Source organism: Daktulosphaira vitifoliae, unplaced genomic scaffold, assembly GCF_025091365.1.
Source record: "Daktulosphaira vitifoliae isolate Bord-2020 unplaced genomic scaffold, ASM2509136v1 Scaffold_3, whole genome shotgun sequence".
In the NCBI taxonomy this organism is placed as follows: domain Eukaryota; kingdom Metazoa; phylum Arthropoda; class Insecta; order Hemiptera; family Phylloxeridae; genus Daktulosphaira; species Daktulosphaira vitifoliae.
The window spans coordinates 39,960,477-39,985,788 of record NW_026099574.1 but is presented as its reverse complement, the minus strand read 5'-3'; the positions used below and the strand labels follow the sequence as shown (position 1 = coordinate 39,985,788).

Sequence of the window (25,312 nt, the reverse complement as noted above, 5' to 3'; positions counted from 1 at the left end):
TTTTTTTTTTTTTTTTTTGGCACTTTTTGGCTGTTTTTTTAGTAACCTGCGGTGTAGGACATCATTTGCTAACCACTTTTATAATTTATTTTTATCTTGTTTTGTAAATACTTTTCTATTAATTTGCAATCACTATTCCTCATTGTCTTATTCTCTAATACCTCTTAAAGAAGAAACCTTCTTGTATAGTTAGGTCATCTGGAATCAATTGGAATTAACTTCTATGGTGAGTTAACATCAGTTTTTTTCTAACTTTCAAAGATCTCTGTTTAATTTTCCTAGATAATAATCCTCTTGCATCTTGGTCATATCCATCAAAAGTTGTACTAGAGCGAAAGGAGGCTCGTAAGTTATTCTTTTGTGGTGGATTGACCAAATCTTTTGTATTATTATATATTAACTAAGATTCATTTTCAACACAAAATATTATATTATTAAAAATATTAAAATAAATATTTCAGATTTTTTTTCTTTGGACCCATGAACTTGGTTGTGCTTGTGTTGTTATAGGTTCTGTGGGTCCTAAAATTTTTTTTTCTTTTATATACAGAGATCTTTGCATAATGTACGCCCTCACAATCTCTACATTCTTTTATATTTAGTTAAATGATATTGGGATTTGGTTATTTTAGTTATGTGAGTAGATGGTTGTAGTGAGAAGGGGGTACTGGGTGTAGTTAAATTGGAAAAAGTTGTTTAACTTATTATCATGTTCATAAGTTATCAATTTGTCTTCAAGTGTTTTTTTTTTGTTTGTGTAATAAAGTATTATACAAAATAAATACTTAATAAATATTTATGAAATGGCAACTGTCAAATACTTGAAATACATGGTGTGAAGACTGCATGAAGATATGTTATTTTATGGAATTCAATGAGGTAAGTATAAGGTAATCGGTAAATAGGGAACCTCTACCTTTTTTCTCTTCCTTAGTGTCTTTTATTTTAATATTATCCTATCTCTTGATTTTAATATAATTATAATGTTATTTATAAATGTTTGAATATTTGTTTAAAAAGTTCTTCTTAGAACTTTGTTTAATTTTTTATTTTTAGCAGGTCTTATTTATACAGTCCATTAGTTAAGTATTTGCCATTTAAGTCTTAATACTAATTAAGACTAAATGCTGGCGACTTTGGTAAAAAAAAAAAAAAAAAAAAAAAAGGAGATAAAGGTCTAAGGTGACCAATTCTGTATTTTTTTTAGTTGTGTTTTCTTTATTCCTTTTCCTTTCGATAATATGTGCTAACATTGATGAAAATGGGAAAAGAAAGAATAGTACACAGTTGTTTTTTATTAGTAAGGAGATAAATTTAGTAAGAATGAAATTGTTAGTTTTATGGTTAATAATAGAAAATTTAAAATTTTCAATCTACATACATAATTGTATAATAACCAAATATCTTACGGTAAGTTAAATTAAATTCTTATAATTTTTCTCATATTTTTCATATATATTTAATTTTTAAAATTTCATTTCATCATAATTATTCAATCAACTTTTTAATAAAACTTGTGACTTGTGAATAATTTATTTTCAATTAAAAAAAAATAATAATAGAAAAGTATGAGAAAAATTTATATTATAAGAAAATTTATATACATAAAATAGCCACTGCATAAAAAAATATTTCAAGCATTTTTTTATGGCACCAAGAAACTAGGAAAGTGTCCTTGATGTTTTATTCAAGTGTGGCTAAGACATTTTATAAAAAAAACTTATTTATGTATCTAATGTAACTTTGTCATATCTGTTCGACTAGGATATTTTAGTATTTTTGTGAGTTTCATAATTTTTATGTTACTAATGTGGGTGAGATACAATTTTATAAATTGTTTAGTTTAACTGACCTGACAGGTTCTGTACTAAAGATGATGCTTCGATTGTGTTATGTAGGTATTTCCTAAAGTTTATTAAAATCAACTTGTTAACTCAAAAGCTGAAAATCTAGTAATTTAAATATTATTTTTAATTGATTTTGGGCGTGCTGTGACACAAGAATTTTATATTTTTAATAAATATGCAGGGTAAGATTGGTAAAAATTTTCTGGCTGGAATTCATATTGGGCTGTAATGTCTAAAAATTCAAACTTGTCAGATGTACCAATATTATAGGTCTATTAATAATGGCTGTCGTTTACTGTAATTTCTTAAATTTGTTAACTAATGTGGGCTATAGAATACTATGCGTGCGAGACTTAATAATCAGCAATGTCCCTAATACCGGGTATCTTATTTAATAATTTTGATGACCTGTTATCAACATGGCTAATTAAATAATGGATATATAGTAAATTAAATTTTTATGATAAAATTAATTTTTCTGCTACAATTGATCCTTAATATACCTATAACTAATACATATGAATATTGAAGTACGAAACTAGTAATACTTATACATATAGTCCTAATATCAATTTTACTTTTTAAAATCTGATGTGGCATTTAGTCAAGTACATCCTCCCCTATAGCATTTATATTACAACTTCAACATTTGCAATAAAGAGCTCTACTGTAAACTTAATAAAAAAATACAATTTTGACAGAGGTAAGTTAAAGAAGCAAACTAATCGATTCAGCGTTAAAAAAACTAGTCTGCTTCATTTCACTATAGAATAATTAATGAATTTAAGTGTAGGATGGTAAATTTTACTCGAAAGAAAAGCTTGTTCAATAATAATTGTTTTTTGTTATACATTTTGGTTTGTGTAGGATAAATTTTTTTTTAATGAACGCTGGTATAAAGTGACCAATGATTATAACCGCACGTAAAAATGTTTTAATATACGGTAAATTAATTTTGCTATTTCTTTTAAGACTTACGATTTTTATTAGAAGTACCTCCAATACATAAATTTACAATTATCAATACAATTCATTATTTCAAGTAATTTACTTTGTAAAAGTGTTGCAAGGTTTATTACTGTTACGTAACATCTTTGTTTTGAATTTAATACGTCAAAATTGATTTTCTTAGTGATTTAAATTTAAAGCCTTAAAATTGGTGCGGAAATTGAGTTCATGCGTTTAAATGGTTATTGTAAATATATGAATTAATGTAATTCACTGGAGAGATGGTAGTTATTGTAAAATTAAACAAAAATAAATTTAATTATATAAATTATATTGAAATTTTTACTAAATTGGCAACTCTGCATCCGTATTGAGTTTCTCCATTGGCTTTAATATGAATTCTTAAAATTAAAAAAGTGTAAGGCAAAAACTATTTATGTTTAAATATAAATTATACATAAAGCAAACTCGCACTCCTTATTTATTTTGTTTATTTAAATTTCATAAAAATTCAACTTTTATAAAATTTGTTATGAATATCAAAATTAAATTGCAATTACTAAAAGTTAACTTTGCACATATTTTTTATAAAATATACAAACCAGTAAACTATAATACCTACCATGTAAATATTAAGATATTATATAGTTGTCTACTTAATTACTTTTTTTATTGATGGGGGTTTGGAGTGGAAAGCTAATGCCGATTCTTCTTACTATGATAGTAAGATTTTTTATGATAGTAAAATTTTTTATATATGATATATGTTAGTTTTTGTATATATGATAAATGTAGGGGAGAGAAAGACTAGTGGTAGATTTTATAATATTTTCATTTCTTTCTATTACTTCTAAGTGGCTTAGAAATATACAATAAAATAATAAAAAAAAAATTGCTACGACCTCTTTTTTATTTCTGTATTCTTCATACATTTATTTGTACGTACACAACTGAAATTAAACTAGCTAATGATTTCACAGTATCTAAATGATAAACCTTGGGGAACTATAATAGATGATATAATTAAAATAAGCATTCTCAGTCATTAACCAGGGCCAGTGATAATTGTATCTACGAAAAGCAGTCTGTCATTTTGCCGAGTATTAAAAGATGCTAGGGCCGTAGCAATTATTAATAATTAAATCTTAATTTTTCATTATTTTAATATTTGATTGATTTGAAAAAAAAATTTTTATTTTATTATACAATTAGTAGTTATGCAAACATTTATAATAAATCTATAGATTATAGTTGGTAAAATGTTAACTAGTGTATGTTAAATGTTTATTAAATAATAATGTTAATTACAATACATATCTCAATTTCATACTCTTCTATTTAATTACATCAGTCAACTAGGCACACTATGTCTCATAATTAAATTTACGTATCTCATGTGCACAGTTGTAGAGTAAAAATGAATTAACAAGAAATGATATAATAAATATTACAACGTTCAAAAGCATTTAAAACTTGCATAATAAAAAAAAAAGTAAAATGATTAAGGCTTGATAATGTCTTAGATACAATTATTTTCGCGGAAACCCTAAAATACATTACATCGAAAAACGTAAATTTAAATTAGACCGCTTGAGGACTTAATCAAAATATAATTATTACCTCGTTTAAAAGTAGCTTTTAGTCAACTAAATGTTTATTTTATCAACTTATACAATATTTTTGTCTGTCAAATATACTTATATTAGCTCCGATGCGAAGCTGATAAGGCATTAGTTTTACTATGATGTGTTTTTTTTTCTTTTTTGTGTCTGTTACCACTTTTCTCAGCTCTCATCGAACCGATTTCTTTCAACGATACGTCAAAAGATCACAAATTGTATTTAGTCGAAGATAATACACTCAAAAATTGAAAAAATTTCCCTCGTTCCCCGTAGATGGGGGAAATCTCCAAAAAAATTACAAATTTAATCCCTAATTTTTTTACTTAAAATTCCCATAACATTTTCATAAATGAACAAATTAATATAATTTTTTTTTTATAGATCCTTGATGTCATTATCTATTATTTGATATATTTTCTTTTTATAAATTTGACCCTTTACCTGCCCACAAGGGAGGATTCATAATGACAACTTTTGGAAGTGTTCCGGAAGGTCTGACTCTTTTATATATATATCTTAAATTAAAGAAAATGTAATGTACTTTATTATGGAAAAAAAAATTTGACCCTAGACTTGTCTTCGTGGTGAAAATGGTTACCGGACACTATTTTAGTGTGAAAATTCTTGATTTTATATTTTACATTTTTTATTTTAAAATGGTATAACTTTTTAAAAAATGTATGAATCAATACAATTTTTTCATGAGAAGTAGTATTTATATACATCTTTCATTCGATATACTTTTTTTTAAAATTAGACCATTTCCCTATATACGGGGGGGGGGGTCAAATCTGAAAAATGCACTTAGAAAGTAGAACTTTTTTAACTTAACTTTTGAAAGTGTTCCGGAAAGTCTAACATTTTTATATATATCTTAAATTAAAGCAAATGTAATAAACTTTATTACGAAAAAAAAAATTTCGCACTTTATTTTGTCTTCACGGTGAAAACAGACATCAAAGTTAATGAAAAAAATACGATTTTTGTAAAAAATTTTTTTTATATTTTTAACTTTATAATGCTATAACTTTTTGGAAAATGAACAAATCAATATAATTTTTTTTTACAGATGCTTGATGTCATTACCTATCATTTGGTATAATTTTTTTATAAATTTAACCCTTTATCTGCTCACAGGGGGCGTTTTAAAATTACAACTTTTTCACAAAAATTTACTTTTTCAACTTGACTTTTGAAAATGTTCCGGAAGGTCTGACACTTTTATAGATATCTTAAATTAAAGCTAATGTAATGTATTTTATTATGGAAAAAAAATTTCGGACTTTTTTAACTTTATAATGGTATAACTTTTTGAAAAGTGTATGGATCAACACAATTTTTTTATGAGAAATAATATTTTTAATAATCCCGTTTACATTCGACATACTTTATCTTAATCAGGATATTAATAAGGAAATGGCAGATCATGTAGCTTTTGGAATAATCCACCAATGTTTTAAAAATTAACACTAAAGATTTGCATCGAAGCGTTTTTTTTTATAGTGATTTTAATCACTGTCAGATATCATAATACTTGATCCAACTATTCACGTCACCACTATGCGTCGACCAACCTGTGCTGGGTTTGGTTTTTTATTTATTCGAATAATTAGAATTAAATTTCATTTTTTTAAATTTGGATTTTATTATGTTTAATACAAATTTAAAACTTTAATAAATATATTTTATAAAATATACTATTATTAAATAATATGGAATGTAGCAAGTCTGCAAATATTTTTTTAAAAATTTTATGGAGGATTTGCCATAGGCGAAACAAGGGTAGCATGGAGCGTAGTCCCTTTTGTTAACGAATTAGGTACCCAAAAAAATATTAAAAAATCATGTATATTGTTATATTTACAGAATTCTATTAACGCCAGCCACTCGATTTTTCTTAAAATAATACATTATTTTGTTTACATTAGTTACTTATAAATGTATCTATTATCAAATATTTTTTATATTTATCCCTTAAAGTAAAAATAACTTTCAATAACAATTTCTGGACCAATATTATGGAGGTTATGAATTTAAAATATTGACTAGAGGCTAGTCGCAGGTGCTATTTTAATCTCCGGACATTTCTATGGCTATTATATATTATTATATTAACTACAAAATTTTCTAAGGGCACGAGAAAACTATAATTAAATAATTGATTATTATTATTATTATGATTATGATAACATAATTTATAATTATAAGTTTATAATGATTTACTTGAAAAAGTCACAAATAATTATTATTTAAAACTTTTTTTACAATTGTTGTAAAAAATTAAATATCAATAGTACAAAAAAGACTTACTCTAGTATAATAAGCTCAGTAAATACAATACAATATAATAGGCTTTTATATTTTCTATAGATTAGTTTTATCTAAATAAAACTAGAAGAGAATTTTTGTAGGGATTAAAATACTCCATAAATAGTGTTAATCAAAAACTATTATATTTATTTACATACATATTTAAATATATATATATGTTTTTTTAATTTGTTTAATTACAAAGTATATTATTTTTACTACTATAATGTTTTATAAAAACTAAGCATCTAAGTATAGTGCATAAAACATATACACATTATTACTAAATAAATAATATTTGTTCTCATATTTATATAAATTAAAAATTATAATTCACGAAACAAAATAAAATTAAGTTAAAAAAGTACAATGAAGGAATTAAATAAATCAATAATACTGCTCCACACGTGTGTTTGTGTGCTTTAACAAACAAAAAATATATAGTACATTTGGTTTATTAATATTAAAATTTTGCTCTTTTGTTATTAGTTTTATTATTATAATACAATAATATTACTTAGTTACAAAATAGAAATTTATTTAGGAAATGTGTAAGTAATTGTGATAAATACATATTATAAATGCAAAAATCAGGTACATCATGATTTACATAATTTGTTTGAAAACAACTATTATTTTTGTTTTATAAGAATAATGAACACGATGTTTATAATTAAAAATAAAATATTACATAAAATGCATAGTTTTTTCTAAAAAATAGGAACTATGTAAAAAAAAAAAAAAAAAAAAATAAATAAATAAATAAATATCAATAATGTATTGACCCATTACATGTTATGATATTAAGGTAGGGGCACAATAAATAATTACTCTTATTTTTTGTGAATTTGCTTACTTCCACTATACATGCTTCATAATTCATTTGTGCTAAAGCTACAGTATAAGTATTATAATTTAGAATTCTTTTGTACTTTCAATTTATAATTTAAACTGTAATTAAATATTAAAAATAGTGAATTTATGTCGAAAATATAGATATTTAATTATCGCTAAAAAACGTTGAAATACATTAATTTTAATGTTTAATACTTGAAATTCACCATTATATTATGATAAAATTAATGTGTTAAATTATTGCATTTTGTCTAAGTCTCATGTTAAGCTACTTTAAATAATAAATTATATAATAATTTTAAATTGTTTTCTTAACACTATTGAACTAGCCAAAAATGAATGTCAACATAAAATATTTATCTTCATAAGCATACATATTAATCATGAGCAAATACATATTACAGAATAACATTGTTTTTAGACCTCACTTCTCTCCCATTCCTAAATAATAGGAATATAAATATAATATTTAAAGTTTTAGGAACAATATTGCCAATAAATAATATTCAACTTATGATTACAAAGATATAATTTATAAAGACTTTTATTTAAGAATTATTTTGAATTTTTATGAATATTTCATTAAAAAATTCCTGATAGTAAATTTGTACTTCAATTTTAGATTAAGTCTTGAATGTCTTATTAACTAATGCAATAAAGGTGATGTACACTAATAATTATAATAATAATTTTGAAACAAAAAAATGAATAGAAATAAATAAATAATAAAAATCAAGAAAATATAATCTATAAATTTATGTTGCTTTAAAGTTAGTAAATAAATTAGATAAATACATTAACTTGTTTTATGTATTAAAAGAAATATCATGTTTGTATAAATGTTTTACACAATAGTTTTATATAATAGGAACAAGACAGAAAAACATACAAATAAATATATATATAATTAGGAAAAACAATTGCACTTTATGGATAGCTATTTAAATATGTAGAAAGTTACATAATTATTGATGCAGACACATACTTAATTATTGTTTGTATTTTAATATGTAAACCATGCATTTAATAATTATTATATTTAATATAATTTGGTCAAGAAATATATATATATATATATTTATTACAAAGAGTTTAATATGGATTTATTTCTAAATTAGTCTGTTTAAATTATTTTATCAAGGTGGTATACTAATTTACACTAGTATAATTACTATGTATATGTAATTTAAAAAATTATTTTTTACTATTTCTATCATAAGTGTTGCTGCACATTAAAAAAAAAAAACAAAGCGCTTAATTAAATAGAGACAAAGAGATCGTTCGGTAAGAGAGCAATATTGCAGTTATAAAATCAAATAAAACAAATGTTTAGTTCTTTGGATTGTTTTATATCTTGTTGATAAAGAGATAATCTAAATTAGTACCAAACTACTTTGAGCTTTAAAAACATGAAGTTTATTTTAAATATTTAGAAACTGAATGAGTATTAAAGAGCTTATTTTGGAATAAAATAAGCTAATACTAAGGCACATATGTAGTTAAGATCAAAATACTAATTAGAAAAGATATTAAAATTATAAAAGAAACATTTGAAAAATATACAATTGTAAATAAAACAAGTAAAATTACTTTTCATTGTAAAATTTGTACTTTGGGAACTTTAATACAGACTATAATATTACTTATCAGTTATGAATAAAATTGGACGGCAAAGGAACACCAATGTCATCGATAATAATAATAAAAAAAAGTCAATAATTACAAAAGTAATATAGGGGTGGGTAATTTTATATGTTTATTGAAAACTATGGTCATGTAAACTTGTTTTCAATTGATCCATACATTAATTAAAAAATAAAATTAATAAAAAATATTTTATTCTTAACAGCTATCTTAAATTATATTAATGAACACATAATTTTGTACTGAATTTTTTTTAATTACTGAATTTTTTTTGCATCGAATTGATTTGATTTTACCTTCATTTTATTTTGTACTGAATTAAACAGTTTTATTGAAAATATTAATCTATTACACTATACGGAACAATGAACTTAATTAAAATTGATATAAATATAATAATCATTCTTCTAATTTAACATTTATTCAGTCATTTAATAAAGGAATAAAAAATAAATAAATAAAGATTTTGTCTAATATGTGTTGCCATTAGAAACTTTTAACAACACTTGAGTGTAGTATCTATGAGCAAGCTTTTTTTCATTTTAAAATGTACTTAGTCACCATTATAATTGTACACGGTGTCACCCTGAGTGTTTGTAATCAGTGTTTAATATTAGATCCAACATAAATACATATAATTTTCGAGAATATTTATCTAAATTATCACTAAGATATAGAATACTATCAGTCATATATTGGTTATTATTCCAGTCAATTTTTAATTCAAATGGGGCACATGAGAAGTGAAAGTAGTAAACAAGGATATTTTAAAATCCAAGTAACCATATCATTAATATAAATAAATTATCAGATAACCTAATGGATAGACATAGTGGTGGAGCATTTGAAATTTAAATTACACTTACAGGGACTTTTTTTCTATTTTACTTAATGTAGTATTAATAATAAATAATTGATAACTCAAAGAGTTTGGCACTACTAATCTACTTATGAAGTTATAGTTATACAAGTAATTTTTTAAAAATTATTTTAGTAAGTCCTATTCAGTTCTCCATGGTCATTATGTTTCTTTTTTATATGTACTTGTAGATTACCTTTCTGGTGAGTTTTGAGCGGGCAATACGGACATTGGAATGCAGGTTCCTTACCACATTCTAAACGTTTATGCAAGCTCAAGCTTGTTTTAGAACGGTATCTCTTTTCACAGTCTGGACATTGAAAAATAGGTTCCTTATCTCTATTATGTCTTCTATGCCTTCCATAACCATCATGACCTGATGCATCTGATCCAGAGTCCTAATAAAAATTTATTATTAAGTTTTTAATATTTTAAATATGATTATAAAAGATTTGAATTAAGTTACCAAGATTATTATATCATAGGTATATTTTTAATAACTATTTTCTATTTTTTTAATACAATCAAAACCAGAAATGATAATTTTTATAAACAAAATTGCTTCACTTATCAGTAGATCAGAATGTACAACAGAAGCCAATCTAGTGAGTAGTGANCTTATCAGTAGATCAGAATGTACAACAGAAGCCAATCTAGTGAGGGTAGTAGAACTAGTAGGCTGTTAATGTGTATTTATTTAAATGATACAATGACTTTGCACCTAATGTACTCTCACTCGTTAATAAAGACATCATTACCTCGATAGTGAAAATTAGAACATTACTTTATTACTAGAGCATGTATATTTCTTATGATTTGTTAATAACTTTTGCTTAGAAAAATCCTTTTAACAACAAAATAAAATAAAAGATTAAGTAATCATTATATTTTTCCTTTAACTATTTATTTATTACTTTATTGTTTATGTCAATCATTAAGTATCTAATACAGGCGAATCTCAATAATAATGCTCTATGATAATTTGACACTTTCCTCATTAATTATCAAAGGTGATCCATCATTATTATTATACAAAGTAAATAATAAAAATATGATAAATTTAATAACTTTTGAAAAAATGTAGGGCTTGGATATTGGTCCAATACTATTTTTTGAAATATGATCAATATATTGTATATTATTATATTGGATTTGTACTTAAAATAATAAGATTTAGGCAGCTATACTAGTTAAATGTTTAATACCAAATAGCTGTAATTAAGGCATTTTCAGATATAGAACAATCCAATTTCTAACTCAATAGGGTAATAATTTTAGACAGAAATTTTTAAGAAGCATACTTTAGGAGTAGTTAACCTTTTATTTATTTATTTTGACAAAAGAATTCTTTCAAAAAAATCTCATTAAATGAATTTTTTTGAGTCATAGAAACATTTTAAATATATAATTCCCAAAATAAAAAAAATTTTAAATGCACTTCACTACTGAGGTCAGATATACTGTTAAATTATCTGAATTATTCCATATTATTAATTAAATGTTTACATTTTAAATAATTTATATTTTTATTTTATAAATTTAACTGAAAAAATGTGTATCCTATATAAAAATAATATATAATTTTATTACTTTTTTAAGTGTTATTAAATTTTCAAAACAAACCCAACCAAAACTTTTACTCTATAAATTAGTTTGAAAATCAAATATAATGCTGAATTTATTGAATGATATAAAAAAATTTGAATAACATTAAATATTTAGATTATTTGGTTTGACTAAAAATTGGAAGTTTTGTTTGGGTTCGGTTGGTTCCCAAAAACCAGGATTTATAAAATCTCTAACAATAATACATACCTGCATATCATAGAAATTTTGATTAACAAGAGCTGGTATTCCAGCTGTTGCTGGCGATATTTTTTCAAAATACCTCTGAGATATTGACAATGCATTATTGGTTGTCCACGTTTTTTGATGTTGTTGCTGATTATTCAGATACTTAATAACACTTGATAAATGATGATAATTGAAATTAGTCAAATGATTATTCACTACACAACGGGTTGCTGTGATTGTAGCCATTCCATCGCCTGTAAGTACATCCACCAATTCATGAGTAAAAGAGAATTACCAAAGTAGATAAAGCAAAACATGCTCTGGTGAAAAACAAGAGTGTGCACAAAGTATAAGCAGTTCAAATAATTATTACAACATAGAATCTAACTAAAAGACTTATTCAAGTAGCAATGTAATAAATACAATATTTAATCCCTACTAAATATATCAATAACTAATTTAATATCAAACTATGATTTTTAAATATATATTAACTACAAAAATAATTTAGTTTTAAAGTAATTTTTATCATAAAAAATTAATTATGCTGAAAAAATCTGTAGAAAAAATAAATTATTTTTAACTTGTAGAATTAACATAAAACCAGTAACTCATTTTTAGATGCAGTCTTCTTTCTTTCAAAATATTTAAATTGATAATTTATAATTGTTCCATATAATTTAATTAAATAAAAAGGAGGAAACTAATTTTAAAAAATTTAGATAAATTAACATATAACATTTTCATTGAATAACATAAATATTTTGATTCGAGTTCTTTTGTTTGTAGTTCATATAATCATTTTTGTATTTTGTTATTGAAGATAATCATCTGAAAAAATAAACACTAATTAGTAAATAATATAAAGAATAAAAAAAAAAATAAAAATAAAGAGGAATCTGTAGATTTAATAAATGAACAAAATAGATAAAATTTATATAACAATTTATAAATATATTTACAAATATTAAGTAATGTAACGAAATAATTTTAGATGTAAAATTTGAATTTTAGTCAAAACAATAATTTTTTTTATTTTTAAGTACAATTATATATAAATTAAACCAATAAAGTAATACACACTTTTATGGGCCAATATATTTTTTTTAAGTTAATAAATTTTTTGTAAAAATAAAATAATTATTTAATAAACTAATCCATAATACTTTGGGTTGTTAATATAATACAAGAAAAAATAAACATGATTTATTTCTTAATACTGTTACAAATAAATATTATTTTTTCTTTTTAAGTAGAAACTTAATCACCAACAATTTTATAATAAAAAATTTAATAATTACACAACAGTAATTAAAGTTAATACATAAATAAAATTTTGTTAAATATAACCATGTTTTGGGCATAGGGACGGGAACGAGATTAAAATAAAATCTCAGATTGTTCTATAAATTTATAATTATCACTTGGAGGACTCAATTTAATTATTTTGGTTCACTAATACTATTAATTCATTTAATACTTTCCTATAAAAAAATACCTTAAACATACAAATTTTATACCTTGTAAATAATAATAAATAATAATTTAAAAAATTAACAAAAAAATTATTGCATATTTACAAGCAAATTTCTTAAAAATCATAAGAATAAAATTATAATATGCATTGCACAGATATTGCAAACGGTGAGGAGTAATTTTAATTACAGCTAAATATCAAATAGGTAACGGTAAAAGCCTTAAAAAAAATATATGAGAGTTTAAAGGAAATGTGCAAGATATGGACTTAAAATAAGAGGTAGATAAAAACTGTTTGTGAAAAAAGTATATACTCATATATATAAATTAACATAACAATAACTTACAAGCTCATTTCAAAATATTTGAAAGTCATAGAAACTGAGTTTAAGTTTATATATATATAAACTTATAACATAGTTTACTATAACCTTAGGAAACTCTTTAACATAAAAATCAATAGCATATTTAACTTAATTATTTTGGTGAGGGTATCTATATGACATGATCTAATTTTTTATGTCCATTTATATATAAAAATATATATAATAATATAATATACAAATATAAAACCAATTAAAATCTATCTAATTAAGTAGTACCATGAGTCAAAGAAAAAAATACTGAAAAGAAAACTATGTTTTCATTCACTTTGTGTTTGTTCAGCTTTTACAAGAACTTGTTCTGCTTTGACATGAGCTTGGACAACAGCCTGTGATTGTTCTTCATATTGAGTTGGATGTTTCTTTTTTATGTGTATAACCATATTACCTTTTTGATGGCATTTTTGAGGACAAAATGGACAATGAAACATAGGTTCTTTTCCACACTCTAACCGCCTATGCATTGCCAATCCACGACTATACTTATATCGTTTACCACAAGTTGGACATACCCAGCGGGCTTCATCAGGAGACCGATTAGATGAATTTCTCATACGTTTACCAGTAGAACCACTACTAGGTGTTGTTCGTATTGTTATAGCACCTGGATCTAGAAGATGAGGAAATAACCCTGGTATTTCTTCTCCATCATGAGACAACCATTCTTTTGTATGTAGACCAGTAAATTTATAATACTCTGTAAGTATCAAGCGTCTCTGGTAGTCTATCAGCTCAGCTATAAATATACAGAAAAAGTTTATAAAATGGAGTACAATAATATTATTAAATGTACCCAAAACCTATAAGATATATATATATTGAATTTTAAAGAACATAGCATATTATAGAAAAATATAAATAGCTGTTAAGGATGAAAGATTTTATTTTATTCCAACACCTAGGTTTATTTATATGAATTAAAACACCAATAGAAATATGTTAATATTAAGCATTATTGCCTACAAAACCACCCAACTGCTTTGGTTATTATTAAGCAAAGAAAATCACATTTTTAAGAAAACTGTAAGGATGCAGTTTTCAAAAATATGTGGAATTTATATTTAAAAAATGATTAGTTATTATTAAAAAAAATTACATTATTTTATGTTAGTTGGTTATGATTCAATTTACTCTTAAAGCCAAGGAAAATAACAGTAGGGGATATTTACTTTAAATTTATCAATTACTATTGCAATAGAATACTCACTATTGTATACAAATTTGGTTTTTAATACATGGAAAGTTTTATTTTGCTTAAAAATCTTAAAGAAAAACATTAGTCATTTTCATTTTTCATGAATCATTGAAAACATAAAAATGATTATTTTATAGACAACTTAAATTTAGTTTTTTTTTTGTATTTAAATAATACATATCTGGTAAAAAACAACTTCAATATTACCTGTACAACTAAATCCATTTGGCTTATCAAAAAATTATAGATACACTTTAAAGAAACATGAGTAATTAATTTAGCATAATCCTAAATTGTTACTATTTTGTAAAATATAATAAAATAAAAAAATATAACATTTATTTAAATATAAATGAAAGAATTAGATAAAAACAGTTTATTAAGGGTAAGTTAAATTAATACATTTTTTTTAAGTTTAAAATTGCTATTTCTTTTCAATAAATTAATTTCTTTTTATATTATAAGGGTTTAAACAGATTTATCATTAATATTATAGAATCAAATTATATACAACATTATAAAATTTAAAAATTCTTTCTATAAAATTATTTTTAAAATACCTTGAAAAAATTAAACAGTAATAAAATAAGGTAAGAAATTATTGTATCCAAATTATTAAGTCCTTTAAATATGATTGAATAGGGTCATATGGTGATTTCAGTTCATTTTCATTGCATTCTTCTGAATTTCATCTAATTAATTTTTATTTTTATCTTTAACTCGGTTGTAATTTTTTATAATACATTATTTTAATAATTTATAATGAAATGAGAATCTAAAGCACAATTTTAGTAATTTATTGGATGACATTTCAAAAAGAAATAATAATTCACATTTATTATTAGCTGTAAAACACAGTTTTTCAAAATTACACTTAAATTTTTTATATTTAATACTCTTATCTAATATAATTTAAACTTACCCAAATAAAATCTTCTTAAAGATTTAATTTTTGATTTTAATGTTGAAAACATACATTGATATTTGATTATAGTGTAATAATTAAACCTAAAATATACATACATTTTTTAGATTAAAAGTACAATACAATAATAAATGCAAGAAAATATTCAATATTTTAATTTTTCAATTTAAGTTTACTATTTGTAAAACTATAACATAATTTATTTTTTAAATTAAATAACTTTAAAAATGTTTTGAATTTTATAGTAAATGAATTTGATTTTTTCCATTAATAAATATTTAACATTCATTGTTTTATTTAATATTTTAGGTTAAAACATTTTTTTTTAATACGGAATAATGATATATAACTAATTTAAAATGAAATTTCTAACAACAACAGCTATATATTTTTAGTTCTATTGATATTTTGAGAACCATTAAAACATTTTAATAGTTTCAATATAAATTTTTTTTTTAAGAATAAAATATATGCTTTAAATGTAGAATATAGTTTTTAACTGACAGGTTAATTTTAACTATCGTTGAAGTATTAATATTGTAATAATATAATGCATTTAAAATTTAGTATTTAATTAAAAAAAGAAGGATTAGAGCTTCATCAAACATATATTTTATTTATCTAGCATACAATTCTAAGGCGAATTCATTACAGTAACATAACATAACTAAAATAATTAAGAAATTTAGATGAGTCTAATTATTCATGTACTGAAGATCATTACTAGGACTAAGAATTATATGCATCTACAAAATTTGTTTGTGCCACTTTGAAGGGTCTTAAGTTTTTACAATTTTGTTATTGGATTATAATTAAAGGTCGGAAGAATATTCTTTAAATGCATATTTACCATTTCACCTGAAATCCTGAAGGTATGAAAAAAAATTTAGTTAAGTTTTATTGTAGAGTTTCTAAATCTAATATATTTCTTTTTACAAAAATTTATCTCAGAAGTTTTTGTGAAAATGAGTGTCTTATCAAAATAGAATCATTCTGTAAATTTGAATAAAATAAAATAAACTTAAAATTTTCAAATTATTTTGTAAAAATGACTTTTTTTTTTAATATCCTGTTTTTCTGTGAGTATTCCAAAAAAATACTCAAAAGAATAAAATTCTGTACTTAGCTATAATGTAATCCTATGACTGTATCATATTATAATAACATAGAAATATTTTTCTTTTTATAGGGGATTAACCCCTAATCCTACCCAAAACTATAACCCTGGTAACAACACATAACTAATTTTTCAAATGAACTAATAAAAATTTGTACTGGCTGATGGCGTATACAGAATAACTTGATAAAATTAATAAATGCATATAACTCCTGGCTTCAATCATTACGTAAAACATTGGTAAACTCATATGTTTCAGCTTGAGTTTAAATATTTATCATTTAAGGCTGGGTAAGTTAACACTTTTGTTCAAAACTTTTTAAAGTTATGTTAATCTTTAAAGTACTATTTTAAGTTAAAAACTAATTTATATAATTATATATTTTTTAACTTAGTTAAATTAAAATTGACTAGGAAAATTTTTTATTTTTACACTGATATAATGTACTTGTATATAATGTTATTGGGGTTAAAAAAGTTAAGCCCACCAAAAATGTATAGTTACCAAACTTAATAAAATTAACTTTTAACGCATTAATGGCTAGTCTTGGTTACTATTGTTTATATTTTTATTTTATTAACATCAAAATATATACTAATAAGTTGAGTATCTGAAGTTTGAACTTTTCGTTTTCAATCATTAGTATTTGTAGCTATAAAATTCAAATTAATTCATGCTTTCAAAAAAAAAAAATAAAAATTATTAAACAATAAGAAAAATATAAATTTAAATATTTCCCCAATTATCTGATAAGATAAATTGATATAAAAAAATATTAGTGACTGTTGTTAACTACTTAGTGAAAGTTAAAAAATGAAGTTTAGTTGATACTAATGAAAAATGAAGGTACTTATTTAAAAATTTATTGATAACTAAAAAATTACACTTAAAAAGTCTGTTTATTCAAGTTTGTCAATATTAACACTGTAAAAATATGTACCCAACACTAATATCAAATAATATTATAGGTCAATAATTGAATTTCTATTATAATTTTATTTCCATCATTTGTAACTCATTTACAAATACATAAGTTATAAATAAAACAATGTATCTTTATATCTTTTAAATTTAAATAAAAATTGTTAAATGGCCATTGAATATATGAATAATGGTCATTATCAGACTGATTTTTGACATTAATAACAAATCGCACCTTTTATTACTAAAAATAAAACATTGAAGGGGAGAATTTATCTAGTACTCTTTGAGTAAGATTATTAGATAATGCTACTAAAAAAATACTAAACAATAACAATAATATTTTGTTTACCTGTTATCGACCAATAATCAGCAAAACATAAATGAATATAAATAAATTCAGGCATTTGACTTCCAATAAAGCACGGCTGCTCTCCTCCATAACATAGGCAAATATAATTTAAAAATTGAAAAAAGTACTTAAAAAACTTTTTCGAGGGTCGACGAAGATGGACGAGCGTTATTGCTACGGTCGAAAACAGTGGAGGCGCGCACGTTCATTCGTTCATTTTGGTTTCCAGGCGGAAAAATTTTTAACTCGATGTTGTTTTTTTTTTCGTTTGTTTACTGCTACCGCTGCCTTGCCTTGCTGCGTGCCGCCCGCCGAATCGATTTCCTTTATTCATAATTTTGCGTCTTTCGTTTGTTTACACTGCCTCATCCTGGCACACATTGTTTCCAGACATATGTGTTATTAAATGTGTAGAGGTATAATAATATTAATATTGTTGTAGTACATGAGGCGGTGGGCGTGGGTGGAAGTAGATAGAGACAAAGAGTTTTTACCCCGTTAAAATTTTTTTGCCGGTCCATAATTTTTCAAATTATATGGTCAAATAAGTTCAACTTAAAAAGTCATTCAGTACTTCGGCGTCTAAACAAATAATACCCTGCGACTAGGTAATCCTTATCATCACAACCATCCTCCACGACCACGGTGGACAACAACAAAATTCACTGTATTATCGGGAAGTGAATCAAATTACTCACAGTAAAAATCAATATTAGAGCCGCCAAAGGGTACCCTACTAACCGGCGGCGGTCGCGTTCAATATACGCGCGTATCGTAACGAAACGCACCGCAAACACAATACCCACGACATTGTAATTTATGTTTGTTGAAAAAATGTACACAATTTAAAAGTATGGAACAGAAATTAATTACACGCATAGCACTGCACTCTACTGCATAAACGCGTACGCACAAAAAAAAAAAAAAAAAAAATTGTGGTCTATGTATTGACGACGAAAATAACAACAATAACAATACAGCGGCAGTAACACTACGACATCAGGAACGACTGTAGCGGTGGCGGCGGCAACGAGTAACGACAATACGATAGATGTTGTGTGTATGCGTGTGTTATTATCAGCGGACGCGTACATTAAACTCAGTGTGTCGACACACGCGCGTTACCCGCCGACGACGACTACTACTACTAGGGGAACGTTATTAAAAATAAAAAATATACACGTATAAAAAAAAAACTGAAAAGGTCGAGAGGGGAAAATTCCGTTCCGTAAAAATCCAGTGTGTCGATAATAATAATAATAAAAAAAATTCATTCACTGCCATCAATGCCGCCACCGCTTCTTAGCCGTCGTTAGGTTTTTTTTTGCCCTGATACGCGTTTTGGGTGCAATAGGTGGGGATTAAGGAGGGAGAGCGGACGGTCGCACACAGGTGCACCAGTATTGGTACAGGTGTGGACGGGTAGTGGGGTACCTTCGCCAACGGAATTACCGTAGAAATGGCCCCATACAATAATTACCGTACACGTTTTTTTAACGAGAGGGGGTTATTTTACAAATTTTGTATTTTTTTTGTACCGCTCGGATTTTTAGGCGACTACTCACTAATTCCCTCTCTCCCGTCTTCGGGGCGCCCGCAATTCCTCCTATTCCACCGCCATCATTTCCTTGTCCCCACTATGATACTTCAGACACGCAGTCGACCTTATTAGTATTGAATATCCTCGGCCAAAAACTCAGGGCGTTTATATGTTTTTGGATGCTTGTTTATTAGTCACCTTATTTTATATATTTAATTATCAACACTATGCGCTTGGATTGTTGTACACTAAAAATACTTCAACGATCGACGTGTTAGAGTGCGTATGTGAAATAAATCATTACTTAAATTCTATAGTAATATTGTTAATAATTTTATGATGATAGTATCAATAACACGGCCTTTTTTTCACGATGAATGCGGTATCTCCATTAGGAATGACGTTTGAAAATTATTTTGTTCATTGCATAAACGTCACACTACAATATGGAAATTTTATATTATTGTGTGTACTAAGCCATTAAATAGTTATAGTAACAGTTACAATAAGATCAATTTAATAGGAGTAGAAGGGGAAGGAGGGGTTGAGATCATTCACATACGGACAACGTGGGTCATCGTACCGTACACCTCCTAGTTTGTTATTGTTGTTGTTACTTTTTCAACCGTTTGTATAATTCTATTATTATGAAAACGTGAAAAAATATTAAGTCCGTCGTATCAAGACCGGCGGTTCCTCGTCCGACCCTCCTCTACCCTCTTCCTAACAGTTGCTACGGAAATTTCAGGGCGGCACACGCCTTTTTCCGGGTTCCGACAGAAAATTTATTTAGGTCACTAAAAATGTGTGCTCGTGGAAAACCGATCGATAGGCTCGAAAAAATTTACGCAGTTCTGTAAACATGATAAAAAATGTATAAAAAAGAAAAACAACTTTTTGTTGTACTATTATGATGGGCTACGTTATTTAATGAAAAAAGAGCAATGTTTTTAATAAGTTACAATTAGCGTTGATGTTAAATCTGTTAATTTCGTATATTATATTTACTGAAAATATATTTTAATAAGTTTTTATTTTTTATTTAATATCAAATAAAATTGTATCACCAAAATAATCTATATATTTTGTTTACGCAGAAAATGTATTTTAATTTACATTTACTGTTCATAATTAATTCACATAACGAGTTATAGCGTAAATTAATATATTAGATTTAATGAAATTCTAAAAGAAATGTTTCCTAGTCATCCATTTCATAAGACGGGAAGGCCGCAAGAGTACAGGTATTATGCGGCAAATGATTTCTTTTCATTAGTAGTGGGGAAGGGGCAATGGCCCCGGATGCCTAGTAGTGGTCGAATGGAATTTTATTTAAGGTAATAAAAAGTTAGTAGATATTAAAAAAACATAGACAATAATATACAATTCAGTTTGATATTTTTGGTTTTAATATAATTAATGGCCTATCGCGATCTTACACTAGTTGAAAGTTCATTTTTAAAATTAATATGAAATATTAATTATTTTTACAATTTTTTATGACTATAGTTGAAAGTTACATGTTTTGTAACCAATAAAGCTCTCGAAATTTTTATAGAAAATATGAAACATTATATATTAACTCTTCCCCTGTGAGTGGGGGTTAGAATACATCCTCAGTAGTCCATGCCTGTAGTAAGAACCGACTAAAATAGACCTAGGAGTGGGGAGCAGCAGCGCTTCTTGTATTAAGTGTAGATGAACAAGGTTATCTACACTTAGCCACCAATCCATAGAAATAGGGTTTGGGCTGTGATGTGGAAGGCATGGGGAAACGACCACTTTAACATCCCTAGTTAGGCAACTTCTATTTTGTCTTCTAAAATGGATTGAAGTGTAAAAATTATGTCCGTACGTAAAATAGCTTCCCGTTCGGATGTCCGGGTGGGAGCTACCCTGTAGAATACATGTGATAGGAACAAAATGCAGAGAATATATTAACTCAATAATCAAAGATACAGTGTGGCGGATGTAGTAAGGGCCTATCTTCCTAAATTCTGTCACAACTCTCCCAAAAAACTATGAAAATTACATGTAGATAATTTATATAGAAATATTTTTAAGATGGAGAAAATTTAAAGTAGACCCCCTCAAGTATTTTGTTCAAATTACGCTTATGTCGAGTATAATTAAAACTAAAACTACAAACAAACAAAAGACCTTAACAGTACCTTTTGTTAAAAAATGTATAATTTGACCTATAAGTTTTCAATTAAGCCAGAGATAATTCGTTGCAAGAAATTATGATGGGTTGTCTTACTGGAATTACATCTCCTATTCTCTCGCATTTCTAAATTACTTTTAACATCTTCCCTTATAACTTATCGGAGTGTCAACTTTATTTTTTTTAATAGCAGCATACACAATTATCTAGTTAATTTATTAGATAATGATCTAATTAATAAATAATAACTTTTTGTAATGACTTATGGGCCAATATTTCAGATGTTATAAACATGTTTATAGTTAGGCGGCAAGACAGTAGTCAGGTCGAGAGATGTTTAATGATAAAAATTGTAGCACCTAACCGTGCCTCACCTACAGTCCATAACTTTAAATTATTAATAACTTCTAAAATACTGGTCAAAAAGTTGTTGTCGACCAATAATTTTCTTTATTAGATCATTATCTAATAAATAAGTTAATTAATTATGTAGGCTACAATTTGAAAAAATAAAGCCAACACTCTTATAAGGTATAAAGGATAAACATAAAAAAAATTACATGATCCATAAATTGAGAAAAGCATGCAATTAAAAGAAATTACAAACAATTTTTTTTATTTTTCGATTAATTCGAGTGGTTTATGAGAAAATAATCATTCTTTATTATTTAATTGTTCACAGAAAAGACGGAATCAAATGTTCAAAAGTGCGTCCCTGTATGGTTTAAAAAATTACTTCATTATAATGTTTAAACTCTGATTGGTTATTATCAATATTTATGTTTCTTTTTGTATGTAGTTATTAAAATAAAAATCCAGAGATTGTTCAGTGGAACGAACAACTAAACGGTGTTTAAATGCATCCGAATAAAATACCAGCTGTACTATTGTATTCACAAGAGTTACTGCAGTTTTTAGCGCTTACCTTTTCAAATTGTTAAGTAACTCGATCAAAATTTAAACAGACAGAAAAAACAATGTCAAAAAATATGCTTATTGAGTATTATTTTAATTCTTCAAATCGCATAGGAAGTAAATCGATGACGCTTGCGAGTTGTGAACACGTATTTAACATTGCAATTGTATCGATTGTAAGTGTTACGTGTTAAAATAAAAAAAAAAAATGTTTTCAAAATTGCAACTTTCTCTTGTTTTTTGAAATAAACGTACAGTGCCGTGGAATTGGTGTAAATATATGTTTATATATAAAGAAGAAATTGTGTTTTGAATCTATTGTAAAAAAATGATACATTTTCCAAATGCATTAAAGACGCTGCGGTTGAATAAGCACCGTATATTTAAAGAAAATAATCTAAATAGAAGTTACATTTCAAAGAAAAAATTGTGTTTATCATACAACACAAAATAATACTAATAATACTTGGTAATACAAATGTAAGTTAATCGTCGGAAATAATGCAAGTATTAAGACATAAGTTACAGTATATTGAATTATTTTTCGACTCCAAGTGATTGTGTTGTTCTTTTTAATTGTGGTAATATAAAACACTTGTAAAATTATCGCTGACCGTAATAAAAAAGTTAAACATTTTGCATGTGCATTACCCGGAGCAGAAAAAAACTACAATGTCTGTTTGCTTAGTGTCGATTTGTTGGTGACAAAGACTCGGTCACTGCTCACTAGAAATAACATTGTATATGGTCTATTGCTACGAATAGTGCACCATATGACCATTGCACGTAATGGGAAGCTTAGTTTTTAGTGAGGTATCTGCACATTAAGCATATTTACAAATACCAGTTTGCATGTTGTGTTATAATAGCAAGTAATTTATCGAATTAAAATACTACGTGTATACCGGCTAGGTAACGTAGAACGAAAGTCTGCGTAATATTATCAATCGCCACGCTTGAACATCTTGTTGTTGATATAAATAAACATTGCAAAAACCGGTTTGTCTTATCAATTGTTGCACTGGATTCATTCATAAAATGAAAATATAATTATTAGTTAGCACAGAGCGAAATATTATTTATTAGGAAAATATATATATGTATTATGTATTCCTTGGTGCATCATGTGAATGTTGAAGTTAATAAATTACGCGTTACTATTATTAAATACTAAAAGACGTCACACATTTTTATGCGACAATTTGTTTTACGCATTTTAAGATATTCTCAAATTACAAATTATTGACAGCTGTTTTTCTCGCAAAGAAAATATTGTACAATTTCCTACAAATTAGTTAAAATTTTGACCAAAGAACCAATGACCGATGTTTTCATTTAATTAAAAGTGTATGTGAAAAATAAGTTTATCTTAAGTACAATAAAAAAAAAAAAATGTTACCATTAGTCTTGTTCTTTACTTAGGTAATGATAATTTAAATACGATACACTGGTACTTTAAAGATCCAAACATTTGGTTTGTCATCAAACCAATTATTTTCTACGAATTTAATTGATAAAAAAAATGTATAAATATTTTAAGGGCATTTACATTAGGGTGTTTTATTTCATCAGCCCAGTTCTTATTGATTTTTACCCTCCAACAAACTTAAAAATGTAAATTATTATGTAACGTTTCATATCTAGCTAAAGTTTTTTTTTTAAATTTTAAGTCTATCATGGAATATTTTATTATACTTTATTTATCCTCGCACACTCACGGAAAACTTCTTTATGAAGTCGAATAAAATAAAAATAATAAAGAATTAATACACCAATGCTTCTGTTTTGGCTAAATGTTTAATATAAATCACAATTACTGAATTATAATAAAATATGTTAATTGTGATATTTAATTTATATCCGTTTAATTTTATAGCTAAAATTCTTTTAGTGTATGATATTTAATATTAAATATTAATATCTCAAAATTTCAAATATTATAATTTAATTGATTGTAACAAAATCTTTTATTATTATTATTATTTTAAAACATATTCATACTTAATTTAAAATTAGGTAAAAGAACAATCAATAGTATACTTATTTAGTACACAAAAAAGTTGTATTTTCACTAAATTATATTATGAATACCAAGAAAAGAGCGTTGGTCCTTATAGATTAATTCAATGTATTAAATCTATAGAGATTCTTAATTTTATAAATAATATATGCGTTGAACAAATAATCTTTTATGTGTTTTTTTTTTCTGCGAGGCTTATAAGAATAACATTTTTATATAGTTAGCATCCTCGCTAACTATATTAATTCCCAAACTTATATGGTTTTTCCACTCTGTATGTATATGCCAACATATATAATTTTTTAATATTTTAGCGTGATAATTCGTTAATTGGAAGACGTGGGACCCTGACTACTCCCTTCAATGATGACTCAGTTGAGCGGACAGTGAAACCAAATATTTTGTTACCCCCCCCCCCCTGAAA

General features: G+C 25.4%; 4 protein-coding genes across 51 annotated transcripts in view; 1 reads left to right on the top strand and 3 right to left on the bottom strand.

Moving 5' to 3' along the window:
• The window catches only part of LOC126902674 (uncharacterized), a 236,250-nt gene that overhangs the window by 43,598 nt on the left and 167,340 nt on the right, over positions 1-25,312 (bottom strand). The window lies entirely within an intron of this gene.
• The window catches only part of LOC126902670 (longitudinals lacking protein-like), a 101,531-nt gene that overhangs the window by 2,851 nt on the left and 73,368 nt on the right, over positions 1-25,312 (top strand). The window contains exon 5 of one of the 48 annotated variants that reach the window (XM_050680215.1): positions 190-7,496. The exons of the other annotated variants lie outside the window; for them this stretch is intronic. Within the exon in view, the coding sequence (XP_050536172.1) occupies positions 190-218 (29 nt within the window). The 3' untranslated portion in view covers positions 219-7,496. Of the gene's footprint in view, positions 1-189; positions 7,497-25,312 lie in introns of those variants that run through there. 48 annotated transcript variants of the gene reach the window in all.
• On the bottom strand, positions 9,522-12,281 carry LOC126902680 (longitudinals lacking protein-like). Its single transcript, XM_050680248.1, has 2 exons — positions 11,901-12,281; positions 9,522-10,483 (listed from the first exon to the last, which is right to left on the bottom strand). Exons 1-2 carry the CDS (start codon positions 12,123-12,125, stop codon positions 10,217-10,219), a joined length of 492 nt encoding a protein of 163 aa, XP_050536205.1. The 5' UTR covers positions 12,126-12,281; the 3' UTR covers positions 9,522-10,216.
• LOC126902679 (zinc finger protein 646-like) lies at positions 12,813-19,481 on the bottom strand. Its single transcript, XM_050680247.1, has 3 exons — positions 18,250-19,481; positions 15,856-15,941; positions 12,813-14,474 (listed from the first exon to the last, which is right to left on the bottom strand). Exons 2-3 carry the CDS (start codon positions 15,905-15,907, stop codon positions 13,999-14,001), a joined length of 528 nt encoding a protein of 175 aa, XP_050536204.1. The 5' UTR covers positions 15,908-15,941; positions 18,250-19,481; the 3' UTR covers positions 12,813-13,998.